The sequence below is a fragment of the Petromyzon marinus genome, chromosome 48 (genome assembly GCF_048934315.1).
Source record: "Petromyzon marinus isolate PM22_M1 ecotype Great Lakes invasive population chromosome 48, UKy_Petmar_22M1.pri1.0, whole genome shotgun sequence".
Classification (NCBI taxonomy): Eukaryota; Metazoa; Chordata; class Hyperoartia; order Petromyzontiformes; family Petromyzontidae; genus Petromyzon; species Petromyzon marinus.
Genome location: NC_133714.1, coordinates 8028597 through 8054644, shown reverse-complemented (window position 1 = coordinate 8054644; position 26048 = coordinate 8028597). Strand labels below are relative to the sequence as shown.

The 26048-nt window shown below is 49.3% G+C and overlaps 1 protein-coding gene across 2 annotated transcripts in view; it reads right to left on the bottom strand.

Moving 5' to 3' along the window:
* Positions 1-15815, bottom strand: part of LOC116952693 (inter-alpha-trypsin inhibitor heavy chain H4-like) — a 34004-nt gene extending 18189 nt beyond the window's left edge. Inside the window, exons 1-10 of one of the 2 annotated variants that reach the window (XM_076074510.1) lie at positions 15568-15815; positions 12325-12488; positions 11481-11591; positions 7996-8100; positions 6077-6219; positions 4629-4798; positions 3992-4108; positions 2932-3103; positions 1361-2185; positions 630-695 (exon numbers count right to left, since the gene is read on the bottom strand). In XM_076074510.1, the coding sequence (XP_075930625.1) occupies positions 630-695; positions 1361-2185; positions 2932-3103; positions 3992-4108; positions 4629-4798; positions 6077-6219; positions 7996-8100; positions 11481-11591; positions 12325-12488; positions 15568-15651 (1957 nt within the window). In that variant the 5' untranslated portion in view covers positions 15652-15815. The remainder of the gene's footprint in view (positions 1-629; positions 696-1360; positions 2186-2931; positions 3104-3991; positions 4109-4628; positions 4799-6076; positions 6220-7995; positions 8101-11480; positions 11592-12324; positions 12489-15567) is intronic. The other variant, XM_032972279.2, reaches the window with a different exon arrangement.
* Positions 15816-26048: the final 10233 nt, after the last annotated feature.

Below are 26048 nucleotides of genomic sequence, written 5' to 3'. Positions count from 1 at the left end.
AGTCCACGTGGGAGTTTCCATGTGGGAGGAAGCCGGAACACCCAGAGAAAACCCACACGTGCAAGGGGGCAACACTCTATCCCGTGCGGACGGAACAGGTTGGGTTTCACATTTTCCGTGCCGCATCCTCATGGCGACCCACGGTACGGCACCTCCTTTGACGCCCGCGGCAAGGTCGCTTCACAGCGCTTGTGCGATCCACCAACCGTCACTTCCTCCACGGTGCCGGATTAGAGGCCATGTGCGCCACCGCCAAAACACAAAGACACCAAAGCTGGGCCGTCGAGCGAAGCTGCCTTGTGTCCTGTCACCCAACCCCGCCACCCACCTCCCCGGCGGGTACTCCGCACGGTTAAACTCAGCCGGTTGTCGGACTTACGCATTGCCACGGCCAATTTTTGCTGTCCCTCCGTAGGATGCCGACTGCCGATGTTTCCGCAACGTGCTTCTCATTTTGTCTCCCCCCCCCCCACCCCCACGCCGGGAGAGATGACAATCGGATGCGGAGTCGGTGGTGCAAACGTCGGGGACCCGCGAGCGGTGGGCACAGCGAGCCGCGACGCGGTGGGCCGGGGTTCGTGCACGCGCGAGCCGCGCCAAGGATTGCGTCGCGGCCGGCGGTGAGGCACCTGTTAAGAGCACCTTGGCGTCGCGGACCGGGAAGCCGGGGTGATCGACCACATCATCGGCGGTGCCTGCAGACGGAATCGCAGGGGGGGGGGGGGGGGGCGGCACGTTGCGAGGGTGGCACTTCCCCGGCTCTCGCTTTAACGACAGCCCCCCGTGACCAGGCGTGGAATTACTCTCGACTAAGCTATCAGGTAGGTAATTAACGATTGTGCTCGTTTACCCAGGAAAGCCTCACCGAGTCTCAAGGTTCTTTTGTCAAGAGGGTCCTGGAAGGTAATCGGAAAAACCCGGAAGACACCCATGGGGCGCCACGGTGGCGAGATGTTAACTACCTCGCCGGGTATGCGGGAGGCTGTGGGTTCGAGCCGGACTCTGACACCTGCTGTGGATTGTCGTCCGGGTCTTCCGGTTTTTCGCTCCACATTTAGAATCAACATCACGCGTTTAAGAGTATTTAGCTGCTATACACTTGCACGTGATGAGGCGATTTGTTGAGCTATCATTTGTGGCCAGGTCGCTTCTCAAAAGGAACTGTATAGCTGGTAAAATAAAAAAAAACTTGGTTAAGGTTATAAAATAGTTGGAGAACATACGAACGCCAGGCAAGACATGCGCCCCGAGTCGCGAGTTGAACCCAGGTCTCTTGCCACGCCAGCGCGGCCACTACAAACGGAGCCACGCTGCTGCCAGCAAACAATGCCGTGTTGGTGCTCGGTTGGGTCACACCTGCCTTTGGCCTCGACTTCGAGGGACTTTTTCGGCTTGGGTTCATCGCCTCCCTCCTCCTGCTCACCGTCGTCGGGCACGGTCACCACCATCGACGTGAGCGGCGTCACGAACCCGTAGCGCAGCGACAGCGCGAGCGTCTCGTTGTCGAGACGCCCCTTCGTTGCATCGTCGGTCGCCGACACCTTTTCCTTGAGCAGCTGCTTGATGGTCAGGAAAGCCCACAGCCGCTCCGTGTGGCTGGGAGGCTCGGGGGGCCCGGGGGCCGGCGGGTACGGCCGCGGCGGGAACGGCCGCGGCCAAGGCGGCACGACGCACTCCACGGCGAGCGAGGTGGCGCCGCTCTCGCTCTGCCCCTCGACGGTCGCGACGAGGCTGCCCGTGTCGCCCCGCACGCGCCCCGCCACCACGATCTCCGAGCCGCTGAAGTAGTTGGAGAAGGTGCTCTGCGTGAGTGCCGCCACCTCGTTGCCGGTGTACTTGACGACGACCTTGGACAGCAGCGGCGTGCCCACCTCGTCGTAGAAGCCCTTGAGCTGCAGCGTCGCGTCCACGTCCACGAAGATCTTTCGCGCGAAGCCCGAGTTGGGCAGCGCGAGCTTCTCCAGGAAGTTGAACTCGACGTCCTGGCCGAAGCCCAGGCAGTAGAGGCTGTAGAGGCCGGCGATGTCCGAGCGTGCGCTCTCGATGATGACCTCCAATTTGGTCTCGCCCACCGTCGGCTGCCCGTCCGTGAGCAGGATAATGAGGGGGACGCTCGTTTCCTTGCTCACCTCCTGGTATTTGAGGAGGCTCACGGCCTCGGACAAGGCATCCTTTATGTTTGTCCCTGTGGGGGGGGGGGGGGGGTCGTGCGTGGGGTCGCGCGCAGCAGACAAGTGCACAAAGGTAAGACGCCAAGGAGGCGGATGGACGGGGAGGCAAGGCGGACGGGAGAGGCAAGCGCACACGCGAGGCAGATTGAAGGCAGGCAGACAGCAGACGCAGGACAGAGACGCACGAGATGGAGGGACGGGGGACACACGGGAGAGGAGACAGACAGGAGACACAGAGCCCTCCCCCGCCCCGAGCAGCCCGCCGTGTGTCTGGTTGTGTCTGATGCGGGGAGCGGTGCTGGAGTAGCGGTCAGCGCTACGCCGCGCAACGAACCAGGCGACCCGAGTTCGATTCCCGCTCATGGCCAACGCCGGTAACGAAAATTTGAACCAATCCTGGACCTCCCCTAGGTCGATTTGAGTACCCGGTGCGGTGTGTAGTTAACATCACCACTGGGGGAGACAGAGGCGGACGAGCGTGGTGCTGGCCACCCACTCCCTCGTGTACCGATTCCGGCCTTCACAGGTGCTACTCGCTAACAGCACTTGCCCCAACAGTCTCTTAAGGCTACACGGGGTATCTTTGTCCCTGTCTTTGATTGCGCCAGCCTACCACGGCAGAAGATGTGTCACGGCCACAACGCCTCGATGAGCCCGTTAGTTATCAATAGAGAGGCTCCTGTGACTCCTTCCCCTCCCCACCCCCGAGGGGAACCGAGTGTCATGGTGGCTGATCTAAAAACAGTGCCTGGTCCCTCACCTCCGTCTGCCACCATGGTAGAAACAAATTTCTTGGCGCCCTCGATGCTTTCAGCTGAAGCCTTGACCAGGCCTCGATTGGCCCATTTATTCACGCCGTAGGAGAAGGTCACGATGTTAAAGTGGTCCTTTGGTCTCAGGTCGCCCAGGATTTTCAGCATCGCTTCCTTTGTCTAAATGACAACAATGATTAGTGATGTGCCATGAACGATTGGCTTCCGGTTTTGCATTGGCTTCCGGTTGAGGAACAAATACGTTTAAAAGGTCTCACTCATTACACGCAAATCTGCTCATCACGAATGAACCACAATACCTTGCTGATTTCATCAAGGAGCATAAACCATCACGTGGAATCCGGTCATCCTCGTAGCGGCTTTTGGCTGCACGCTTTCAGATGCGCTTCTGCGGCCGTCTGGAACGCTCTTCCTTCCGATGTTAGGATGCTACTGGAGCTATACACTTTTGAATCTCGATTGAAAACGTATTTCTTTAGAACGGATTTTTGCATTTAGTTTTGATGCCCTTGCCTGCACCTGCCATTCGCACGGTTCGCTACGAACGATGCGAAAGAAGTTCAACATACATACGTACAATTAGAGTTTGGCTTTATGGGGGTGGAAGCCGGGAGGACCCAGAGAAAGCCCGTCACACACACGAGGGGATAACACTCAACATACGGATTTAATTCACAACCTGACTCAAACCAGTGAGTTAGCAAAATCTGTGGCCCACACCCGTTGCTCTACTGCCATTCACCAACACCTCGAAGCACTCTTTGTGGCAGGGCCAGCGAGAAAGGTCTGTCTCCTATCGTATGGACCAAATCACTTGACGGAATCTCAGACGTAGCTCTGTGATATCCGCTTTCACGAGCCGTTCTCTGACACAAAGTGCTTCGCTGCTCCACGAGACATCTAAACGGGCTATTCCTTTCATGGCATTAACACGGAGAGCACAGTTAGGCTACAATTAGGGAAAAATACATCACATTTTCGCTTTAAGTGTTACACTGGACATCCTCCATCAGGTATCCCTTGTCCCATGCTGTCTCGGCGTCTCACCTGCTTAATCTTGGTCCCATCCATCGACCCGCTCACGTCTATCACAAACACGATGCTCTTCGGCAAAGCGCTCAGATGTTTTGGCGCAAAGAAGTGCGCGAAGTAGCCGTTCACTATCTGAAACGCAGGGACACAGCAAGTGGCACATTCACCACGTGCAGGACACACACGGTTCCGGGGCGACGGACTCAGGCGCAAGCTGATCCGGCACTTTGGCAACACGTGTCGGTGGACCGCGGAACCCCCTGCTGGGGTGTGGGGTGGTCAGGCGTTAAGCAGTTCATGGCCCGTGGTTGCCGATTTGTGAGCGGTGCGTGAATGCGTAACCTGTGATTGGAAAATGGTGCATCGCATCTGATCGGTGATTGGCGAGTGGTTCGTGATTCTTGGCCAATGATTAGTGGGCGTTTCGTGAATCTTTCGTAGTGATTGGTGAGTAGTTCAAGTTTGACTGTGAGTTTATCGTTATTGATGGCCCATGATCCGCGGGTGGTGAGCGGTTCGAGTTTGACAACAAGTGGGTGGCGATTCGAGGTCCGCAAGCGGCGATTCCCTTCGTGGTTTGTGGTCGTGTTGCGATTATTATTATCGGCTGGGTTGTTCTCTCTCTCTCTCTCTCTCGGGCCCACGTCCCCACCTCCAGTTGCCCGGCCTCCTCCGCTCGCTCCACGTCGTAGCGGACGATGAAATCCCCGAGGACTCCATCCTTCGCCAATGCCAGCTGCTGCTCCACGCTCGGCTGAAACCGCACGACCACAGAGGTTGCCGTGCGCACGATGGAGGTGGCAGGCGGAGGGTCCGCGTCAACTGCAGAGGGGTAATCACAACACCATGTGGATTAATTATCGTCATCGTCTTCATCATCACCTTCGTCTTCGTCATCATCAGGACCCTCCTGAAAACGAGTCATTAGACCCAATGATAATCTGGGAGAAAATCATGTTTTTTCTTTTTGCAAACGTTTCTGGGCACCAGGACAGTCTTAAAAAATAAAACAGGTTTATCAGTCCAAAACCAGGACGTTTGGTAGCTCCTTAAGTTACGAGACATGGGCACTTGATGCAGGATGTCCAACGTGAGATCTGAAGGGGGTTGCGATCCAGATGTATGGAGCGTGACATCAAACAACACCTTACACCACTATCTGCACATCTAAGGAGGTTCCATCATTATTAGGCCTCCATTTCAACAAAATCCTGATCATCATAATCAAGCAATTATCTACAACTGGACGAAGGCCTCCTCAAGCCGCTGCTCTCTCTCAAGATTCCAGGATGCAACAATCCAACCAGCTCCTGCTGCACATGAGCTGATACCATCCGCTCCATCTCCACAGCGTACGTTATTCTGGACCATCGGCCGTTCGTCCCTTATAAGTAACGTGGCCTGCGCCAAGCCCATTCCCGTGTGATGGAGCGCCGCACTCGCAAACACTGCCGGAACCACCCACCGCATCAGAAGGTTAAGAGGTGTATGCGCTCGTTTCCGTCACACGTGTAAAATTTAAGACAAGCCACATGGTCGTGAGACTGTGGTCATGCAACCCAAGCTATGAGCCACAGAGTAAACACACTGTGGGTTTACTGTGTGTGGGCTTACTGTGTGTGGGTTTACTGTGTGTGGGTTTACTGTGTGTGGGTTTACTGTGTGTGGGTTTACTGTGTGTGGGTTCACCATGCTCCTTAAATGGAGGAACAGCAAAACGACACGAACTCTCTCTCTCTCTCTCCTGAAGCCCTCTTTTCGTGGCCAAGCAGACCTCGAAATCGGCATTTAGCTCCTGAGCCGCGTTCAGTGCCATCGTGCGCAAAAACGGAATCGAATTTAACCAGCAGATGGAATGAAACCCAGTGACAAGACACACGAAGCGCCGCCTCTCTTGCAAGGGGCGACCCGACCCGAGTTGGTGGCTTCCACCGCTTAAGGCGCTGGCAAGAACGTCCAGTCGGTGGCAACAGTTTCAGCTTCACTCCTCTTGCAACCCAGGGCACGCGCCCGACCGTGCTGACGACAACGACGGTGCCGAGGTCGTGTTGGGGTGCCCGCGGGGGAGGGAGGGAGGCCTTCCTCAACGACCGCACTCACCGCCGACGTCATTGGTGATGAGGTTGCTGGTGCGGAGAGGAGGCACGGTGATCCGGGACAGCCCAGCCTTCTCCTCGATCGACACCTCCACCGTGAGGTTGTCCACTGTCTGCTGAGGACGCACGCTCACCACGTGCTCATACCTGGAGGGCCGACGGTCCGCCTTTTATTACCGCGCAGTCGGCGAGTTCGGGTCTAGCCGAGAATCCGGTCGCCTGCTGTGAGTGCCGAGGACTAGGGGTGCCGCGGTGACGTGATGTTAACTACCTCGCCTGGTATACAGGAGGCCGTGGGTTCAATCCCGACCCTGACACCTGCTGTATATTGCGAGTTTGCATGTTCTTCTCGTGGTCGTGTGGAATTTTCTCTGGGCCATCCGGTTTTTCCCTCCACATGCGTTAAAAGTATGTGGCTGCTGTGCATTGCCACGCGACAAGCCGCTTCGTTGTGTGAACAATTTTGGCCAGGTTGCTTCCGAAATAGAGCTACGTAGCTCAGTTATCCTTACTTGGCGAAGTAAAACATTGTTTAATAGTTTTATTTTAAAACCTGCAGTCAGTGGGCAACAGAGCCTTCGGTAGCAGCCAGGAGTCTCGTCTGTGGGGCAATGCTCTTCCCCAGGACATCACCAGGGACTCCCGGTCGGTGGAGTCTTTCGGGCCCCCGTTTTAGAACGTATCTCTTCTAGCTGGCGTGTACCACCCGTCCGTGGAGGCCCCGTGCCTTCTGCATCGTTTTTTTTTATCCTTTTTAGTTTTATTCGCCAATATATTGTAAGGGGTCGTTCACGGTTTGGCTCTTCTCTGTAGAGCGCCGTGAGGCCTTGCCCGTGAATGGCGTCGCAGAGTAATCGAGCCTTGGTTTGGTGGTCCGTGATTGACTTGGCGGTTGTGCGGTGTGGCTCACTGTGGTGTTGGGGTGATGGTGAGCAGTGGGAGTTAGGCGATGGTGAAGGAGGTAAGGCTGCCAAACCCTGAGCCACAAGGAGATTAGCCCTTGCTGATGTCGTCAAGGAGCGTGAAACATCAAACTCCGGTCATCCTCGCAGCAGCGGATTTTGGCTCGCCATCGAACAAAGACGGTCACCACACCGCCAGCTTCTGCAGCCGTCTGGAATGCTCTTCCCATCTGATATTATGAAGCCACTGGAGCTACGCACTTTTAAATCATCTAAATTGCTTTATGTGTCTAGTTTTATGTCCTTCCCCCGCACCTCCGAATAGCACGGTTGAATACGTACGGTGCGAAAGATGTCCATCACACGTGCATTCGTGCGGTAGGCTGCCGAGCATTTAACCCTACCAAATTTCCAAAGCGAATCACTCTCCGCTCTGTGATCTTCCGTAATTTGTTTGCACCGGTAAAATTTCCGGCTTGAAAACCGGCATGCGGGGACCGAATCGGAAAAGTCAACGGCTCAAATCAGTACGGTTGGCGAGTATTGGGGGGGGGGGGGGGTGGGCGGGAAAACAATTTACAACTCACCACTCGACCCCAACTCACCACGGGCAACACCACTCACTAATTTACAAGTAGTAAGTGGTGTTGCCCGTGGTGAGTTGGGGTCGAGTGGTGAGTTGGCAACACGGGCGGTGGGTTGTTGATGTTACAGTGGCGGTTTTGGTGAGGTGCCGCTGCCTTCTGGTTCGTGTTCTGGTGAGTGAAAGTTGCGCAGGTGAGCGTCGTGGTTGAGTTGGTGAGGTGGAGGCATATGGTGATGTACTGGCGAGTGTCGTGGTAAGTTGCGTGGTGGCATGTGCTAAAGTTCTGGTGAGCATCGTGGTGAGTTGGTGATGCGGTGGCGTCTAATCCTGGTGTGGTGAGCGTCGTGGCGAGTTGGTGGCATGTGCTCCTGTTGTGGTGAGCGTCGTGGTGAATCGGTGCCGTGTGTCACCGTGCTGGCCACGGCGCTCGCTCACCATGCCAGCTTCCGCTGCAGGAGCTCCTCATAGCTGAGGGTGAAGAGCGCACGACTTCCAGCACCCACGTTCACGCTCACCATGAACTTGTCTGTTTCCCTTTCTCTGCACGCGGGGGCACGGGGGTCAAATCATCGTCGTCATCTTCGTCATCTTCATCGTCATCATCATTGTCATCATCATTGTCATCATCATTATCATTGTCATCATCATTGTCATCATCGTCATTATCATCGTCATCATTGTCATCATCGTCATCATCATCGTCATCATCGTCATCATCATCGAACATCATCATCGTTATCGTCAGGGGCGGAGCCAGGGGGGGTGACAGGGGGTGACATTCTGCGTATAAGTGTACGACACTCGGTCTGGCGGACTCAGTTCAACTGCATTGTCAGAGTGTGTCGCCAACCGATGGCGTCTAGTTCAACAGCCTGACTCTCTAATCATTCTTGAAATTAACATTTGTTGAATGTCACCCCGGGCCTGAAATCCTGGCTCCGCCCCCTGGTTATCGCCGTCATCGTCGTTGTTGTCGTACTGCTGCTGCTTCTTCTTCTTCCGTACGGCTGACGTAGATGCAGAGCAACGACTACTATTTCACATTCAGGTGGTCAAGCCAAATAACCGCATCAGGAGCAGCAGAGTGGTGCATCGCTGTGATGTCTCCTTCATCTTTGTGGATCGGGCATTGCGTCATTATACGTTGTATCGTCTGCTGCTGCCGATTCACTGAGATGTAACGCGCAGATTTTCGCAGCGAAATGTTCAGATTCATAATAGAATTTCGGGTTCGGCCACGTGGTCACGATCTGACCAAATGTGTGTTGTAACAACCCTCCACCACCCGACGCATCCAAACAAATTAAATTGTCACGTGGTGTACTGTACACGCGTTTAACGATTGTTATTTTTTATCCTTTCAGCTCGCTCGCCGCGGGTTGAGTTGACTGACGAACGATCCCCAGAAGCCACATTTAGCTTTTAGAAACGAATTAAGGTTTTAAACTGCGCCACGCATCATGGGGACAAGATAAAGGAAGTCATGTGTCACCTGACTCGGCTTCTTACATACAGTGAGGGAAAAAAGTATTTGATCCCCTGCTGATTTTGTACGTTTGCCCACTGACAAAGAAATGATCAGTCTATAATTTTAATGGTAGGTTTATTTGAACAGTGAGAGACAGAATAACAACAACAAAATCCAGGAAAACGCATGTCAAAAATGATATGAATTAATTTGCATTTTAATGAAGGAAATAAGTATTTGACCCCTCTGCAAAACATGACTTAGTACTTGGTGACAAAACCCTTGTTGGTAAACACAGAGGTCAGACGTTTCTTGTAGTTGGCCACCAGGTTTGCACACATCTCAGGAGGGATTTTGTCCCACTCCTCTTTGCAGATCTTCTCCAAGTCATTAAGGTTTCGAGGCTGACGTTTGGCAACTCGAACCTTCAGCTCCCTCCACAGATTTTCTATGGGATTAAGGTCTGGAGACTGGCTAGGCCACTCCAGGACCTTAATGTGCTTCTTCTTGAGCCACTCCATTGTTGCCTTGGCCGTGTGTTTTGGGTCATTGTCATGCTGGAATACCCATCCACGACCCATTTTCAATGCTCTGGCTGAGGGAAGGAGGTTCTCACCCAAGATTTGACGGTACATGGCCCTGTCCATCGTCCTATTGATGAGGTGAAGTTGTTCTGTCCCCTTAGCAGAAAAGCACCCCCAAAGCATAATGTTTCCACCTCCATGTTTGACGGTGGGGATGGTGTTCTTGGGGTCATAGGCAGCATTCCTCCTCCTCCAAACACGTCGAGTTGAGTTGATGCCAAAGAGCTCCATTTTGGTCTCATCTGACCACAACACTTTCACCCAGTTGTCTTCTGAATCATTCAGATGTTCATTGGTAAACTTCAGACGGGTATGTATATGTGCTTTCTTGAGCAGGGGGACCTTGCGGGCGCTGCGGGATTTCAGTCCTTCACGGCGTAGTGTGTTACCAATTGTTTTCTTGGTGACTATGGTCCCAGCTGCCTTGAGATCATTGACAAGATCGTCCCGTGGAGTTCTGGGCTGATTCCTCACCGTTCTCATGATCATTGCAACTCCACGAGGTGAGATCTTGCATGGAGCCCCAGGCCGAGGGAGATTGACAGTTATTTTGTGTTTCTTCCATTTGCGAATAATCGCACCAACTGTTGTCACCTTCTCACCAAGCTGCTTGGCAATGGTCTTGTAGCCCATTCCAGCCTTGTGTAGGTCTACAATCATGTCCCTGACATCCTTTGAGAGCTCTTTGGTCTTGGCCATGGTGGAGAGTTTGGAATCTGATTGATTGATTGCTTCTGTGGACAGGTGTCTTTTATACAGGTAACAATCCGAGATTAGGAGCACTCCTTTTAAGAGTGTGCTCCTAATCTCAGCTCGTTACCTGTATAAAAGACACCTGGGAGCCAGAAATATTTCTGATTGAGAGGGGGTCAAATACTTATTTCCCTCATTAAAATGCAAATCAATTCATAACATTTTTGATATGCGTTTTTCTGGATTTTTTTATTGTTATTCTGTCTCTCACTGTTCAAATAAACCTACCATTAAAATTATAGACTGATCATTTGTTTGTCAGTGGGCAAACGTACAAAATCACCAGGGGATCAAATACTTTTTTCCCTCACTGTGTCTGTGATCTCACATGAACCAACCAATCCGATTCACCACTATAAATTAATGTAGCCCAATCTATACACATATATAGACTCTATCTAGCCCAATGTTTCCCGCATGTGTGTTTGGCCATCATTCCACCCGTAACAAGAACGAGAGTGCCACCCAAGGAAAAAAAAATCCGCTAGAAAAAATACATTCCATAAACGCAGGGCTCGTCGATTTATCCCGGCGTGACCTGACCTGAATAGCGGGCAAATAAGGTTAGCGGACAGAAGCTCACAGCTCAGCAAATGATCACCAGCCTCGCATGCCATCTGCGAGGGGCAAAGCGATAAGGAGGGAGACAGCGAAACAGTGCGTGTGGGGGCAAGGCGAGGGGAGAGAGGGGGAGTGAATTGACCGCCGTTCACCATCCATTGCGGTGAACGGATGACAACTCCGGACGTAGCCATGGTAGCGAGACTGCTGAGGTCGAGTCCGGGTTTCGGCTGTGTGGAAAATCAGGCGCCACAGTGGCGAGATGTTAATTGCCTCGCCCGGTATACAGGAAGTCGTGGGTTCGATCCCGACCAAAGCACCACGCTCACACCACTCACCAAGAGCCAATACTACACCCGCCACGAAAGAAGTTCAACATACGTATGGACGTACATCAAGAAAAATGAGAAACCGTGCATTGCCTGGGTCAGATTGAGGCATTGGTGGGTGGGTGGATGGGTGAGTGGGTGGGTGGGTGGATGATTGAGTAGGTGGGTGGGTGGATGAGTGAGTTGGTGGGGGGGTCGTGGGGATGACATCTGTGAGGCTTTCACCTGGTAGCAACGAGCCCGGCCGACCAGCCCTGAGCCACGGCCGACGAGTACACCTGTTTGGCCTGCTCCTTCTCCTTCACCACGCCGGGGTACGTCTTGTTCCGTACCGTCCTGAGCAACGGCGGAACACAAAACGGGGTCGCCTCATCGTCCGACACGAGCGGGCCTTACAGTCTGTGTTCTCCTATAGCGGCGGCGGTCGTTGCGCTCTGGACGAGCACGGCATGATGGGAAAAATCGTGTTGTAATAGATAATGTACAATGTAGGGCTAAAGCGCAGTCCGCGATAACACGCGAGAAGCGTGACGGTAAGTACTAGAATTTCGTCCGTGTTTTCTTACTTCATAATCTTAACATGTCCCATTGGCATTGGTGAGTCTCGTTCACACCACGGAGTTCAACCGCCACACAGCAGGCCACACACGGCCTTCTCCTCCTGATTCTTCCCTCGCGCACCTCCACTATCGAATTCCACCCATCGCCTTCTCCCCTCCCCGGGTTCTTATCACCTTGCTCAATTCAAATACGGCCATGCCTCTTACGGCGCTCGGTATGACATGAGTATACCAAGTTTGCGGTCGATACCACATTGGGAAGTGGGTAAAAATTGAGTTACGAGATTTGAGGATACGACAACGACAACGACGATAACAACATCAGCCGACAGAGTGAGTTAATAGAAAGCGTGTAATAATAAAAAGGAGACTGAAGACTTGGCGACGCTTCCCCCCACCCCCCCCGCGTCTAAGCAAGCGCAACGGCAGTGGCAAAACGTCGACGCGTTGCTTTGGCGACGCTGCCGCCGCTCCGCGGACCGCCGCCGACGGAAATAATAAAAGTTCACATTGAGAAGGCGGAGATGAAGGCGGCCTCCGGGAGCTGCACGTGGAAGGTGACCTCCTTGCCGTGCGAGGCCGTGTTGAGCACCCAGCTGTTGATGGTGGTGTGGGCGTATCGCGACGTGATCCGCGACACGACGCTCATCTCCGTTATCTTCGGCGTGGCGCCCTGCGAGCGAGGACGTACACACCACCGCAGTGAGCGAGGATCGGTCCGCGTAAAGAGAGCTGCTTCGCTCAGTGGGTCTTACCGGCTGAAATAAAGTCCCGGAGTCTAGAGAGGGCACCAATGTCGGGCGAACGCCGGACGCCCGCTCTGTGCTGAATGCACACGGACTCGGCTCCTCTGTGCGGCAGTTGGAATGGAAACGTTTCTTAAGCCTGAACCGTTTCGATGACGTACGTGCGGGTACGTGTACGTCATCAGTTGTTTCGTACGTGTACGTCTCATCGGAACGGAATCAGAAGAAGACCTATATCTTTATCGGCACGTCTTCAGGTCGGAAGGCGTACCGAGGCTCCCACGAGGCCATGCGGGAGGGCGTGTGGCACAGTTTGGCGCCCGCTATCATAGAGTGCGGTGGTCGTGTCGCGACAGTCCTCTGCGGTGAGTACAATGTCTTTAGAAACGACGGCGTGCAGCATGTGGACTAATCGCCAACTGTTTCCATCTGTATGGGGATAGAGTGCTGCACCCCTCGCGCAAGGCGTGGGTTTTTTTTTTCCAGGTGCTCAGCTTTCATCCTGCACGTATAAAAACTCATTAATTGGAATAACACCTTAATACGCAGAGAACCGCAGACCTTGGGTGTGGGTGGGGAGGGGGGGGGGCAGTTTTGGCACCGTTTTATCGCCTGGCTGCCTTTCCCACTTTGCGGTTTCTCGCGCCTCCTAAGTCGTTCTCCCTCTCTCTCCTCGGGAGCGAGGGGCGAACACCATGCAGCGCGGTGTTTAAAAAAGTTGAATGCTTCATGTTAAAAAAAACAACAAAAAGACACGTTAAAACCGTTTACGAAAATGGTGAGGCTACGCTGAGAAAGGGCATGGAATTGCAAGATACACACGTGAAGGGTGACTCGGGAAGCGGTGCCACGGTTTCGACAAAGTTACCGGCAGCGACGCGTGAAAATGTTCGTTGCAAATTTGTGTTGAGAAACAAAAGCGACACGAAGATCAAATGGCCAAAGTACGAGCCATGTCAGATTTAAACTATTAAACAAAAAAATCGATCAACTGCTTTTCTTTACCAAGTGAGGAACACTGAGCTACGTGGCTCTGTTTTTCAGAAGCGACCTGGTCCACAAACGATAGCTCAACGAAAGTGGCTTATCATCACGAAGATCAAATGGCCAAAGTACGAGCCATGTCAGATTTAAACTATTAAACAAAAAAATCGATCAACTGCTTTTCTTTACCAAGTGAGGAACACTGAGCTACGTGGCTCTGTTTTTCAGAAGCGACCTGGTCCACAAACGATAGCTCAACGAAAGTGGCTTATCATCACGAAGATCAAATGGCCAAAGTACGAGCCATGTCAGATTTAAACTATTAAACAAAAAAATCGATCAACTGCTTTTCTTTACCAAGTGAGGAACACTGAGCTACGTGGCTCTTTTTTTCAGAAGCGACCTGGTCCACAAACGATAGCTCAACGAAAGTGGCTTATCATCACGAAGATCAAATGGCCAAAGTACGAGCCATGTCAGATTTAAACTATTAAAAAAAATGATCAACTGCTTTTCTTTACCAAGTGAGGAACACTGAGCTACGTGGCTCTTTTTTTCAGAAGCGACCTGGTCCACAAACGATAGCTCAATGAAAGTGGCTCATCATCACGTGGAAATGTATAACAGCCGAATACTCTGACGTTGATTCTAAACGTGGAGAGAAAACCCGGAGAACCCGAAGAAAAATCCACTCGACCACAGGGAGAGAGACACGCAAACTCCAAACATACAGCAGGCGTCAGGGTCGGGATCGAATCCACGACATCCTGTATACCAGGCGAGGTAGTTAACATCTCCTAGCCACTGTGATGATGATGAGAGAGAGAGACACGCAAACTCCAAACATACAGCAGGCGTCAGGGTCGGGATCGAACCCACGACCTCCTGTATACCGGGCGAGGTAGTTAACATCTCCTAGCCACTGTGATGATGAGAGAGAGACACGCAAACTCCAACTATACAGCAGGCGTCAGGGTCGGGATCGAACCCACGACATCCTGTATACCAGGCGAGGTAGTTAACATCTCCTAGCCACTGTGATGATGAGAGAGAGACACGCAAACTCTAAACATACAGCAGGCGTCAGGGTCGGGATCGAACCCACGAACCTCCTGTATACCAGGCGAGGTAGTTAACATCTCCTAGCCACCGTGATGATGATGAGAGAGAGAGACGCAAACTCTAACATACAGCAGGCGTCAGGGTCGGGATCGAACCCACGACCTCCTGTATACCAGGCGAGGGAGTTAACATCTCCTAGCCACTGTGATGATGAGAGAGACACGCAAACTCTAAACATACAGCAGGCGTCAGGGTCGGGATGGAACCCACGACCTCCTGTATACCAGGCGAGGGAGTTAACATCTCCTAGCCACCGTGGCGCCCCAGTTGTCGATGACACAGCAATAGTAATGTGGAGTTGGCAATGGGCTACAGGAAAAGATCGAAGTAGTTAAAAAAAAAGGCTGCAACGTTGGGCTCCAGTTAAATCTGAAGGATACGGGCTCAAAGGCAACTTGAGTGTGGCCAATAACAGCTTATGAACATACACGTATCCCTCCGCTTCGTGTTGGTCATGGGGGGCTCTTTGACCATATTTCACCACACCGATCAGTGTGCGGGTTCAAGTACAGGGGAAGGGATCGACCCAGGAGGACTGCTTTGGATATCACTCGCCAATGACGTTTGCCATGGCCGAGACTAAAACCCAGGTTGGTGGGTTCATAGCGCACGGTGTGCTAACCATTTGCACCACCAATGTAACCCACTGGAGCGAAGTCATTAATCCGGTTTTTCCCCTCCACATTTAGCATCAACGTCACGCGTTTAGAGTATTTGGCTGCTGCTATCAATGTGCGCGTGATGAGCTCTCATTCGCGAAAGCCAAGGTCGCTTCCGCAAAAAGAGACCGACGCAGCAGCTCAGCGGGGGACCTTACCTGGTAAAATAAATATTTAACAAAAACATAGCGTAATAGTTTTAAGTAGGGGTTCAACGAACTGCGTAAAGCACAACACGCACCTCATTCCCGTCGACGGGACCCGCTCCAGTCCACGTCGGAAGAGCGAGCGCGAGACACAAACCCAGCAGACCAAGTCTCGCCATGGCTCCTGGACTCACGCTTTGCTTTACCCCACCTCTTAGCAGCGTCTCTCTCTCTCTCTCTCGGGTTCCTACTCACGATCGCTCGCTCGTTCGCTCGCTCTCTCTCGAGCGCGCGCACACACACACGCGCGCGCGCCGTGCTCGCTTCGTTTTATGGATTAGCGAACCGCGAGTACAAAGGGTGATCTGTGTGTAGGTTTTTGTTTGTGTGTGTGGTCACGGGGTGTGTGTGTGGGGGGGGGGGTGAATGTTGATTTTACATCGGCGTGGGGATTGAACACTTTCCCATCAAGGGGACATGTGCTTGCTGATTTGCCAGGAATATAAAAAAAGCCCCGCGCACGCAGTTTTAGATGGGAACGTCGACCGCTCGGGGTGATGGGAGCGGGAGGTGGAGGAACTAGGACAATATTTGAGGTGAGATACCAGTCAAGGCCAGCACTGGCTGACTCTCGTTTCACAACCCACGCTGTTGACAAGAAGGGCTGGATTCAGTTTGGCCGAGGGCCCAGTGCTATTGTAGTCTTGAAGAGGGGGTTTCACCTCTGTGTGTAGATTTAACATTTAATTCCGTCTCTTCACAGTCAGAATCGTGGCTTTAAGGTAAGCGCCACTTTGAAGGGGAAAGCTGCTCCTATGAAGAGACTCGCCCCTGTCCTGGGAATGTGGAATTTCCACCACTGGCTTTGCAGGACTGTAAAGCAGGAGGTGAACACCAATGCCTCAATGCTCGTTTAAGCAAGACATCACTGCGACTCTTTATCACCACCCATGCCCGATACTGAAACACTCCATAGTCCAGTCGTGTCCTCATATAACGTAGTGGCAGTTCCTGAAGGACACCGCGTAATGGAAAAAAATCGCGTTATAATGAAGAATGTAGGGTAAAGCACAGTCCGCGATAACACGAGATGCGCACGCAGGCTGAAGAAAGACCGAGGCGCGTGGGTAGCATCTAGAAGCATCCAGCAGCATCCCGCCTTGTGCGATGATGCTACGCCGAGGCAGCCGTACGACCGCTTGTGTCTACTCACGCGACACAGTTCCGTTCGCTTGATCGCATTGCATCCAATTCGCATCCGCGTTATTAAAAAAAGATGTGTTGCCGAATACAATCATCGCGTTATATCCAATTCGCGTTGTGAAAACAACGCGTTGCAGGAGAACAGACTGTAATTCACCCTGGTTGTTTCAACTCTGGTTGCTACACGTGACGCACGAATTGTAAAGCTGAATCAAAGTTAAAACGAACACAACTTTTAATTTACATCATTAGACCTCCTTTGCCAGTACCAAAATATAAGAATATGGGGGAAAAACCCTATTCTTAAAACTTTTAATTGTTGTGCCCAGGGGCGGAGCCAGGATTTCAGGCGGGGTGACATTCAACAAATTTTTATTTCAGGAATGATTAGAGAGTCAGGCTGTTGAGCTAGACGCCATCGGTTGGCGGACACACTCTGACAATGCAGTTGCACGGAGTCCGCCAGACCGAGTGTCGTATACTTGTCACCCCTGTCACCCCCCCTGGCTCCGCCCCTGGTTGTGCCTCACTGGCAGTAATACACACAGCGAATCTATGGCTTTAATCACCAGAATACCCGATAGGGGTGTATTATAGTGCTACCGATGGCACCTGGATCTGCTCCGTGACCTGCCAGCGGGCATTCGACACTTCACGTTGCCTTAAAGTGCACATAGCCTGGCACAAGCGCCGTGGTGCTGTCACCGCCACTTAGGGGCGAATGTCGGTTGTTTGTGTTGCGGCGTTTCAGCTGTTTTAAAAAGCAGTATGTTTTTGAGAGGGTCTCAAAATCCGAAGGCCCCAAAAGCCTCTGCATTAACCAGGGGCCTGCTCGACCTTGGTGGATTCAAGGTGGGGTGATTGCCTTCCCCAACCAGATTTAGACCCTAAAAGTTGGTATTTGATTAATTGTAATATTATCGTGGATCAGACTTATAACGCTCGCAAAATTCGTTCGGCGAGTCGCTGACAGCTGTTTTTATTATTAATCTAGGGCCCTATTTTAAAAAGTCTCAGATGAAGAATGTTCGTACACGTAAGAAAAAATAATGCGTGACTAATCTGCACGTGCCCATCAACGAGACCAGGGTAACTCTCGTTTGCAAGCGTGGCACGGGAGGGGGGGGGGTCACCAAAACGGTCAAATGGCAAAACAAATAAAGTTTCGATACGGCAGTGAAGCAAATATAAACCAGCGCAAAAAGACAACTGCGTCACGGGAGTCAATGTTCAATCATAAATTCCCCGTAGCCTAAGTCGTATCGGGCAGATTATAATTGATTTGAAGCTTTCGTGACTGCAGGAATCCATACTCTTTGGTTCTTTCGGTAAAGTCACGTAGGTATAAAATAAAATAAATTGCGACGTTTCGGGCGCAACACAAGTATCCGTCATCAGGAGGGGAAGCATGGTCTGCTGCTGATGCAGACTGTTTTAAAAGGTTTGAAATGGTTGTAGCCCAAGGATCATAAAGAAGTGGGCGGGGCTAGTTATGTTAATGTGAGAAATTAGCATGTTAATGTAAGATAGGAGAGCAGCCTCCTCGACTAGGGCACGGAAGTGGCTATGTTAATGTGAGAGATTAGCATGTTAATGTGAGATCGAAGAGTGGTGCAATCCAAAGGCATGAGAGTGCAATCCAAAGGACATGTGAGCATGAGAGTGCAATCCAAAGGACATGTGAGTATGAGAGTGCAATCCAAAGGACATGTGAGTATGAGAGTGCAATCCAAAGGACATGTTCAATTTATAGTTCCATTTATTTATTTGTATAGCCCTGTGAGCCATTCGGCTCTTGAATCGGGTGCAACCACAACAAACAAAAACATGAACAAAAAAACATCTTAAAGTGACTGTGTGACTGTGCAAACAGAAAATCCAGGGAAAAAAAACCCATCAAAATATTCCTGAAATAGCACCGTACACCAACGCTGTGTGCAAAAATCCCAGTGGGATGCAAGTCAAACAACAACAACAAACATAAAACAACTAAGATTAAGGCCATCAGTCTAACTGCGTACTACAATAAACACAAACATGGCCAAACCAAAAAACTTTTCGAAATCAAAATAAAGCCATAAATGCAATGTAACAGTGATCATAGGGACTGTGACCGAATTTTTAACAATTAACTACATAAATAACATGTAACACCAAACCCTAGAGCCATAGCTGGCTGCATGAGTCACTCCACAAACAACAGGAGCATCAATCGGAGTATCACATTTTTCAATGCACCTTTAAGATCAGCACACTAAATCAAATACAGTTAATACTTTGCAGCGGTCATCCGGAGCGAAACATTTTATTTTAGGCCACTGAATAGCAGTGGCAGCTAGGGGTGTACAACTCCTCTAGAGCAGTTTTGAGTGAAGATCTCATAGGTAGTGATTCAAGTTGCAGTTTATTGGCAATAGCATTCCAGACCCTGGGGGCATCAATAGCAAAGGCCCTTCCTCCAGTTTTTGTACGGCAATAGGGAATGTGAAGCTGGTAAATGAGCGAAGACCTGAGGTCAAATTTGTTATTTGAGACAGAGAGGAGATCCAGCAGGTAGTCTGTGGATTTTTTTTGTAAGTACAGCGTGAATAAATAAGATCTGGTGCACAAGCCGTCGAACATTAAGAGATGTTAAGTTTGACCCAATGTAGAGATCACAGTGGTGAGTCCTATATGGGCAGTTCAATGCAAATCTTAAGGTCGAGTGATAGATGGAATCAAGCTTCTTCAGTACATTACTTGGGGCTGATTTATACACGATATCACAGTAATCAAGTAGAGGCAGTATGGTAGCTTTTATCAATTCCAAACGGAACATAGGGGGGAAGCAGTGCTTGTGTCGATACAGAAAACCATTTTTTTGTCTTTTAACCAATATAATCAATGTGATCTTCAAAATTAAGTTTTGAATCCAGGATGACCCCAAGATACTTATAGATCTTGACTTACTCTATTTGATAATTATTTAAGGAATGTAATTGGGGAAAAATAACTTCCTGCTTTAGTCCCGGTGAGAAGCATAGCACCTTGGTTTTTGAGGTATTCAGGACTAGTTTAAGAGCAACTAGCAGATGTTGTAGTTTGTTGAAATCACCCTGGAGCTTAGCAATCACGTCATCCGGAGAGCGGCCAGCAGTAATCAGTATCGTGTCATCTGCAAAAACATTTACCCTGGAATTATCCAGGTCAGTGCCCAAGTCATTGACATAAAGAGAGAACAAGAGGGGGCCGAGGATGGATCCCTGTGGAACCCCTTTTGTTATCTTAACACTGTTTGACCTCCAACCATCTGTGAATACAGTTTGGGTGCGAGAAAAGAGGTAATTTTTTAACCATTGTACTGTGTTTTCAGAAAAACCGAGGCAACTTAGTTTACTAAGCAGGGTGTTGTGGTCTGCTGTATCAAAAGCTTTGGACAGGTCAAGAAAGAGACAGGCACAGTACTGCTTATTATCAAGGCTACTGTAAATTTGATTCAGAGAGTCTAATGCAGCAGATGTGGTGCTGTATTTTTTTCAGAACTCAGATTGTTTTAGATGTAGTAGATTGTTGATGGACAGGAAACTGCTAATTTGGTAGTTCAAACATTTTTCAAAAATTTTCATCAATGGGGACAAAATTGAGATAGGTCGGTAGTTATTGGGATCATTTTTAGGGCCCCTTTGTGAAGTGGATGGACATAGGAATGTTTCCATTCTAGAGGAACTGATGCTTCTTTGATGGATAGGTTGAAAATATTGGCTATAGGTTTGTATATTAGGTGACCAACAGTTCATAGAGCAAAGACGGGAAAACTATCTGCTCCGGTAGTGGAGGACCCTTTGAGGTAGGACAGTTGTTTCAGAACATTACTTTCGTGGATTGGCTGGAAACTAAATTCGTTTAATGTTTGGACAGGGGTGTAGGAATTTGCATGAGCAGGGGTGACTCCCAATACATTATCAAAAAGATTACCAGCTTCAGAAAAATGAAGGTTAAAGTTGTCAACTATTTTTTGGGATCTGAAAAATATTCCTCATTTCGGTTAAGCTCAACGGGCAGATTGTCTGTTTTGAATGCCTTTTCGATACATTTGATTGTTTAAAAAAAAAAATCCTGGCATTTCCATGTGATGCCAGGAGAGTGGAGGAAAAGTAGGCATTTTTTTCATGCCGTATTTTTTTGACGCATCTATTCCTTAAAATCCTGTATTCTAGCCAGTCATTTACCAAATTACTTTTCTGAGCACATGCCAAAGCCTTGTCCCTAGTTTTCATGAGCTTTGTAATCAAAGGATCATACCATGGTGGGCGGTTGCCTTTAGTTTTAAATCTAACCAACGGAGCATGTTTGTTAAGAATTTGGAGAAACGTGTACCTGAAAGTCTCCCAAGCCGTAGTCAGGTTGGGGATATCACAGACCTTGTCAATATCCGAGTGAAGCACATCATTAGTAAATGCCTGAGTGCTGAAGTGCCTCAAAGAGTGCTTCTCAACAATTTTAGGGGGGGCTTTGGGTCTGGCTGATGATCTCACCCCAAAAATGAAGGAGTGATCACTAAGGTTATTACCCAGAACACCAGTCAGTGCGAAATTGTAAGGGGCATTTATCAATAGGACGTCAAGCAGAGTTGACTGTCCCGGATTTTTTAGGTTGGGTCTTGTGGGGACATTTATTAATTGAAACAGGTTAAATTCATCTGTAAAATTTGTGGCCACGGCCGGCGGGTTTAGCCAATTCCAATTTAGATCACCCACTAAAACTATTTCACCTTTAGGGAGGCCCCCAAAAAGCTCTCTCAGTGCAGATGCAGCTTCAACATCCTTCCCACTAGGCGGTCTATAGCAGCACACTACCATTTTCTGTTGATTATTTGGGAGAGTTATTCTGAGAGCCAAACCTTCAAAGCAACATTTTTTAAACAAGTAATGAGCTGGTGAACATGCAATAGTATTACGAACATAGATGGCAATTCCACCTCATTTAGATCCTCGGTCAAGCCGAAAAAGGTTGTAGTTGTCAATCATAATCTGCAAGTCATTGACGGCAGGAATAAGAAATGTTTCTGTTAGGCAAAAAATGTCCCGGTCAAGATTTGACACTTCTAGTTTTAGTTCACTTAATTTAATCACAAACCCTCTGATGTTGACATGTAGAACACAAACACCTTTTCTGCCAGAAAAATCTACAGAATTATACGAGTTCTTTACATTTGGGCCAGGATGCAGCTCAATACCACCCAGAAATAAGAAAAGTAGAATTAATAGTTTGCACAAGTATTTTCTGTGAAAGGATGAAGAGCGGCGAACCTTGGACGAATAGCAGTAGCTCGCAGATGGTGTTATATATAAGAGCAGAATGAAGTTTGGAAGGAGTGCTGGTGAAGTAATGGGACAAAGATAGGGTTTAAAAGGATACAATTATGGAGTGTAGAAGTGTCTATGAGCTGTTTCATTAGCAGGTGTAGTGGCAAATCGAGCAACAAGTATGGACGCAAAGTAACGAGGGTAGCTGTTCGTAGAGTTGAGTGTGGCACTAGATATGGCCGGGAGGGACAGCAGTAGGATACACAGCAGGAGAATTGCCATCTCTAAAATATCCGGGGTAAACACAGATTAACTCACAAGCGGAAAAGAAAAAAAATATATACTTGTAGGCCGAGCGCTAGAAAAACGTCTTGCTGCACTCAAGCATGAGAGTGTATTCCAAAGGACATGTGAGCATGAGAGATCTAAGAGAGAGGCATAGAGAGAGAGAGAGACACAGAGAGTCGGAAATAACAGCTGACATAGGCAGGTAGGATGGAAACATCACAGTCAGTTAAGACTTTACCTGGTTAATATCGTCGTTCCAATGATTGCTCAGTTTGTACCAATATTGTTAGTTGAAGTTGTGTCTGTGTTTATATATCTGGATGGCTTCATGAACAAATCTCTGAAGGTAGCCAGTAGGTTTGCAGAGTACCTCCGTCTTGGAAAAATAAATTTCCTGTGAGCCCACAGCGTTAAAACGTTCGTGAACACAAGGCAGATCTGAAACACGGTAAGACCAATACCTCTGTCGTTGCTGATCATTGGTTTAACACTGTGGGCTCACGCGAAATATATTTTCCAAAGACGGAGGTACTCTGCAAACCTACTGGCTACCTGCAGAGATGTATTCATGAAGCCATCAGGATAAATAAACACGGACACAACTTCAACCGAGAAGATGGGTACAAACTGAGCAATCATTGGAAGGACGTTATTAACCAGGTAAAGTATTAACTGACTGTGATGTTTCCATCCTACCTGCCTATGTCAGCTGTTATTTCCGACTCACTGTGTTTCTCTCTCTCTCTATGCCTCTCTCTTAGATCTCTCATGCTCACATGTCCTTTGCATTGCACTCTCATGCTCACATGTCCTTTGTATTGCACTCTCATACTCACATGTCCTTTGGATTGCACTCTCATGCTTTTGGATTGCACCACTCTTCGATCTTACATTAACATGCTAATCTCTCACATGACCATCACTAGCCCCACCCACTTCTTTATGACCCTTGGGCTACACCCATTTCAAATCTTTTAAAACAGTCTGCATCAGCAGCAGCAGACCATGCTTTCCCACCTGATGACGAACGCTTGTGTTTCGCCCGAAACGTCGTGATTTATTTTATTTTATACCTACGTGACTTTACCGAAAGAACCAAAGAGTATGGATTCCTACAGTCACGAAAGCTTCAAATCAAGATTGAACCGTCTCTACGGGGGAGGGTTTCCACACATCTGTTCGAGCTTTTAACAGACTGCGAGACAAGAAGGCTCACCTGATCGAGTCACTAACGTTTCTCAAGAAATGTCGGATACCAAGGTAATACCGATGGCATTTACACTCACATCTGCTGCTGTCACTTCTCCTAATGCTAAACGGAGCTTGTTCAAAGTTAACCTATCGCTAATCTCAGAGAGAATATGATTGCTCCGATTTGAACTTGATCATTTAGACAAGATTCTCTTACAATGACACCTAAAATTAACAGTTCAAATGTCCACTTCTGATTGGGACCATGTAGATACCATGACAGTTTCTTTATGAGACCTCCTTTGCCAGTAGCAAATATAGTAATAGGTTTTTACCCTTTTATCTGGTACCAAAACTGACACCTTTATACAAGGGATCATGTTTGCAATAACCACAACACAAGCAGTCAAAATGCAAACAAAAAGAGACAACTCTGATAATGATATGCACTGTCCTTGAAATTGATTGGTCCACACCCGAGACGGCTTTTCTTAGAGCCTAGTCTCCACTGGTGTTGGACCAGATGACGCCAAAAGGCGTACAACTCAAAAACAGCGCACTATCAGAGTATTGAGAGCTCGGGGTAAGCATTTACATTTTGAGACCTCCTTTGCCAGTAGCAAGATATAGTAATAGGTTTTTACTCTCACTGACAGCTCATTCTCAATTAATGTGGGTGATTCATCACGTGTTTGTGCCACATTTTGTATCTCAGTTGAGCCCATTATTTTTTCCTTACTTCCTGTTTCTCTACTCGCTCCTGGTAGAGCTGGTGGTGGTATCGATCGGAAGTGGGCAGATTGTGTTTGACCTTACGTGTGCCGTGGCATTGGGTACTGGTATGATTCTGCTCTTGGCCTCCACACGTTGCGATTCTCGTAAATACGTTTCTTTGCGTGCTGTGATCGCCTCCAATTTGTGTGCCACTGCCTCGCTGAATTGTTACCTTGCCATCTGTGTATGTAATTATGTTGGTAGTTTGTGGGTGCTTGCTCCTCTCTGCATTGCGGGGCTTGGTGTATTAAATGCCTCACATGTGGGGTGTTGTAGCTGCTCCCGTGATTTTTACTTCCCTCAGAAAGGCTGGGTACATTATCCCTCTCCCTGTGTGTTGGACCCGAATTATGGCTCCTAGTTCTATATATCCATGCCATGTGAGCCCTATTCTCAATGTGGTGTAAGGAGGCTGTCTCTGGGTCCAAAACTATTCCCACAATTTCTGTAATCTCTGGACTCAAGGATTCAAAAAAACATGATATTGAACATTTTGTCACCTTCGTGATACTGATCCACAGCGCCTACGTGGTATGCTCTTTTAAATCGTAGGAGGTAATCTCGCGGATCCTCGTCTACGCACTGGGTCATAGATTTGGCAGCATTAAATTCCTAAGACAGTGTTGAATATTCTCCAAACTTCTGAATCACTGCCAGGCTCAGTTGTTTGAAATCATTCCTAACCTTGTATGGTAGCGACTTGACCCATGATATAGAATGTTCACGTAAACTTATTTTCAGCAGACTCGCTTTCTCATCCTTTTTCCTCAGACCTCTGATCATTGCCTCTGCTTCTACTGTTGCGATATGAGTGTGTATGTCTCTGTTCCTATTGTGTGGATTAAAATAGGGAATTCTGACTAGAGCTTTGTCCATCAATTTCAGTCTTACTACTGAATCAGAAATTCGGAAAGTTGGTCGTCATCAGTGGAGTCAGAGTCAGATGAGCTATCACTCCAACTGTGGCGCTGTTTAACGTAACTTCTGTAGTGTATTTTGCGCCTGTAACGTGGGCAAACTTTGCTTGGTGATTCCTGCTTATCCCATGGCTTGTGCTTATGTGGTGAGTGCCTTTGAGCTCGGTTTTCCTGCTGCTCACTCTGTGTATGGTGTTTTCTAGGTGTAGCGCTTGCGTTCCGAGGTCCTTGTTTGATGTTGGATTTAGATTTGTTTTGTGCCTCGTGCCTGTCGTGATGTTTGTGTCTGTCGTCTGTGGTGCGGATTGTTTTGTCTTGGTGGTTTTTTGCGTAGCATGCGTCTCTCTGGTGAGCTGTCCCTGCGATCTGTGCTGTGTCGGTCGTGTTTGAGTGGTGTGCGTCTCTCTGGTGAGCTGTCCCTGCGATCTGTGCTGTGTCGGTCGTGTTTGAGTGGTGTGCGTCTCTCTGGTGAGCTGTCCCTGCGATCTGTGTTGTGTCGGTCGTGTTTGAGTGGTGTGTGTCTCTCTGGTGAGCTGTTTCTGCTGTGCTGTGTCGGTCGTGTTTGAGTGGTGTGTGTCTCTCTGGTGAGCTGTTTCTGTTGTGCTGTGTCGGTCGTGTTTGAGTGGTGTGCGTCTCTCTGGTGAGCTGTTTCTGCTGTGCTGTATCGGTCGTGTTTGAGTGGTGTGTGTCTCTCTGGTGAGCTGTTTCTGCTGTGCTGTTCGTGTTGCCAAGTTTCCGCCCTTTTTGGCGCTATCAGTACAGAATATCCTGGCGACTTCGTTTTAAGATTGTGTCTCCCTCTGACTTCGGGGTTGTCAGTCCCACTTGTTCCCTGCTGCATCTGTATTTATCCATCCCTTCTCTCGAGTTGCAAGGGGGTTTCTTTGTCAAAGTTACTTTGATCGATGACCATATTTG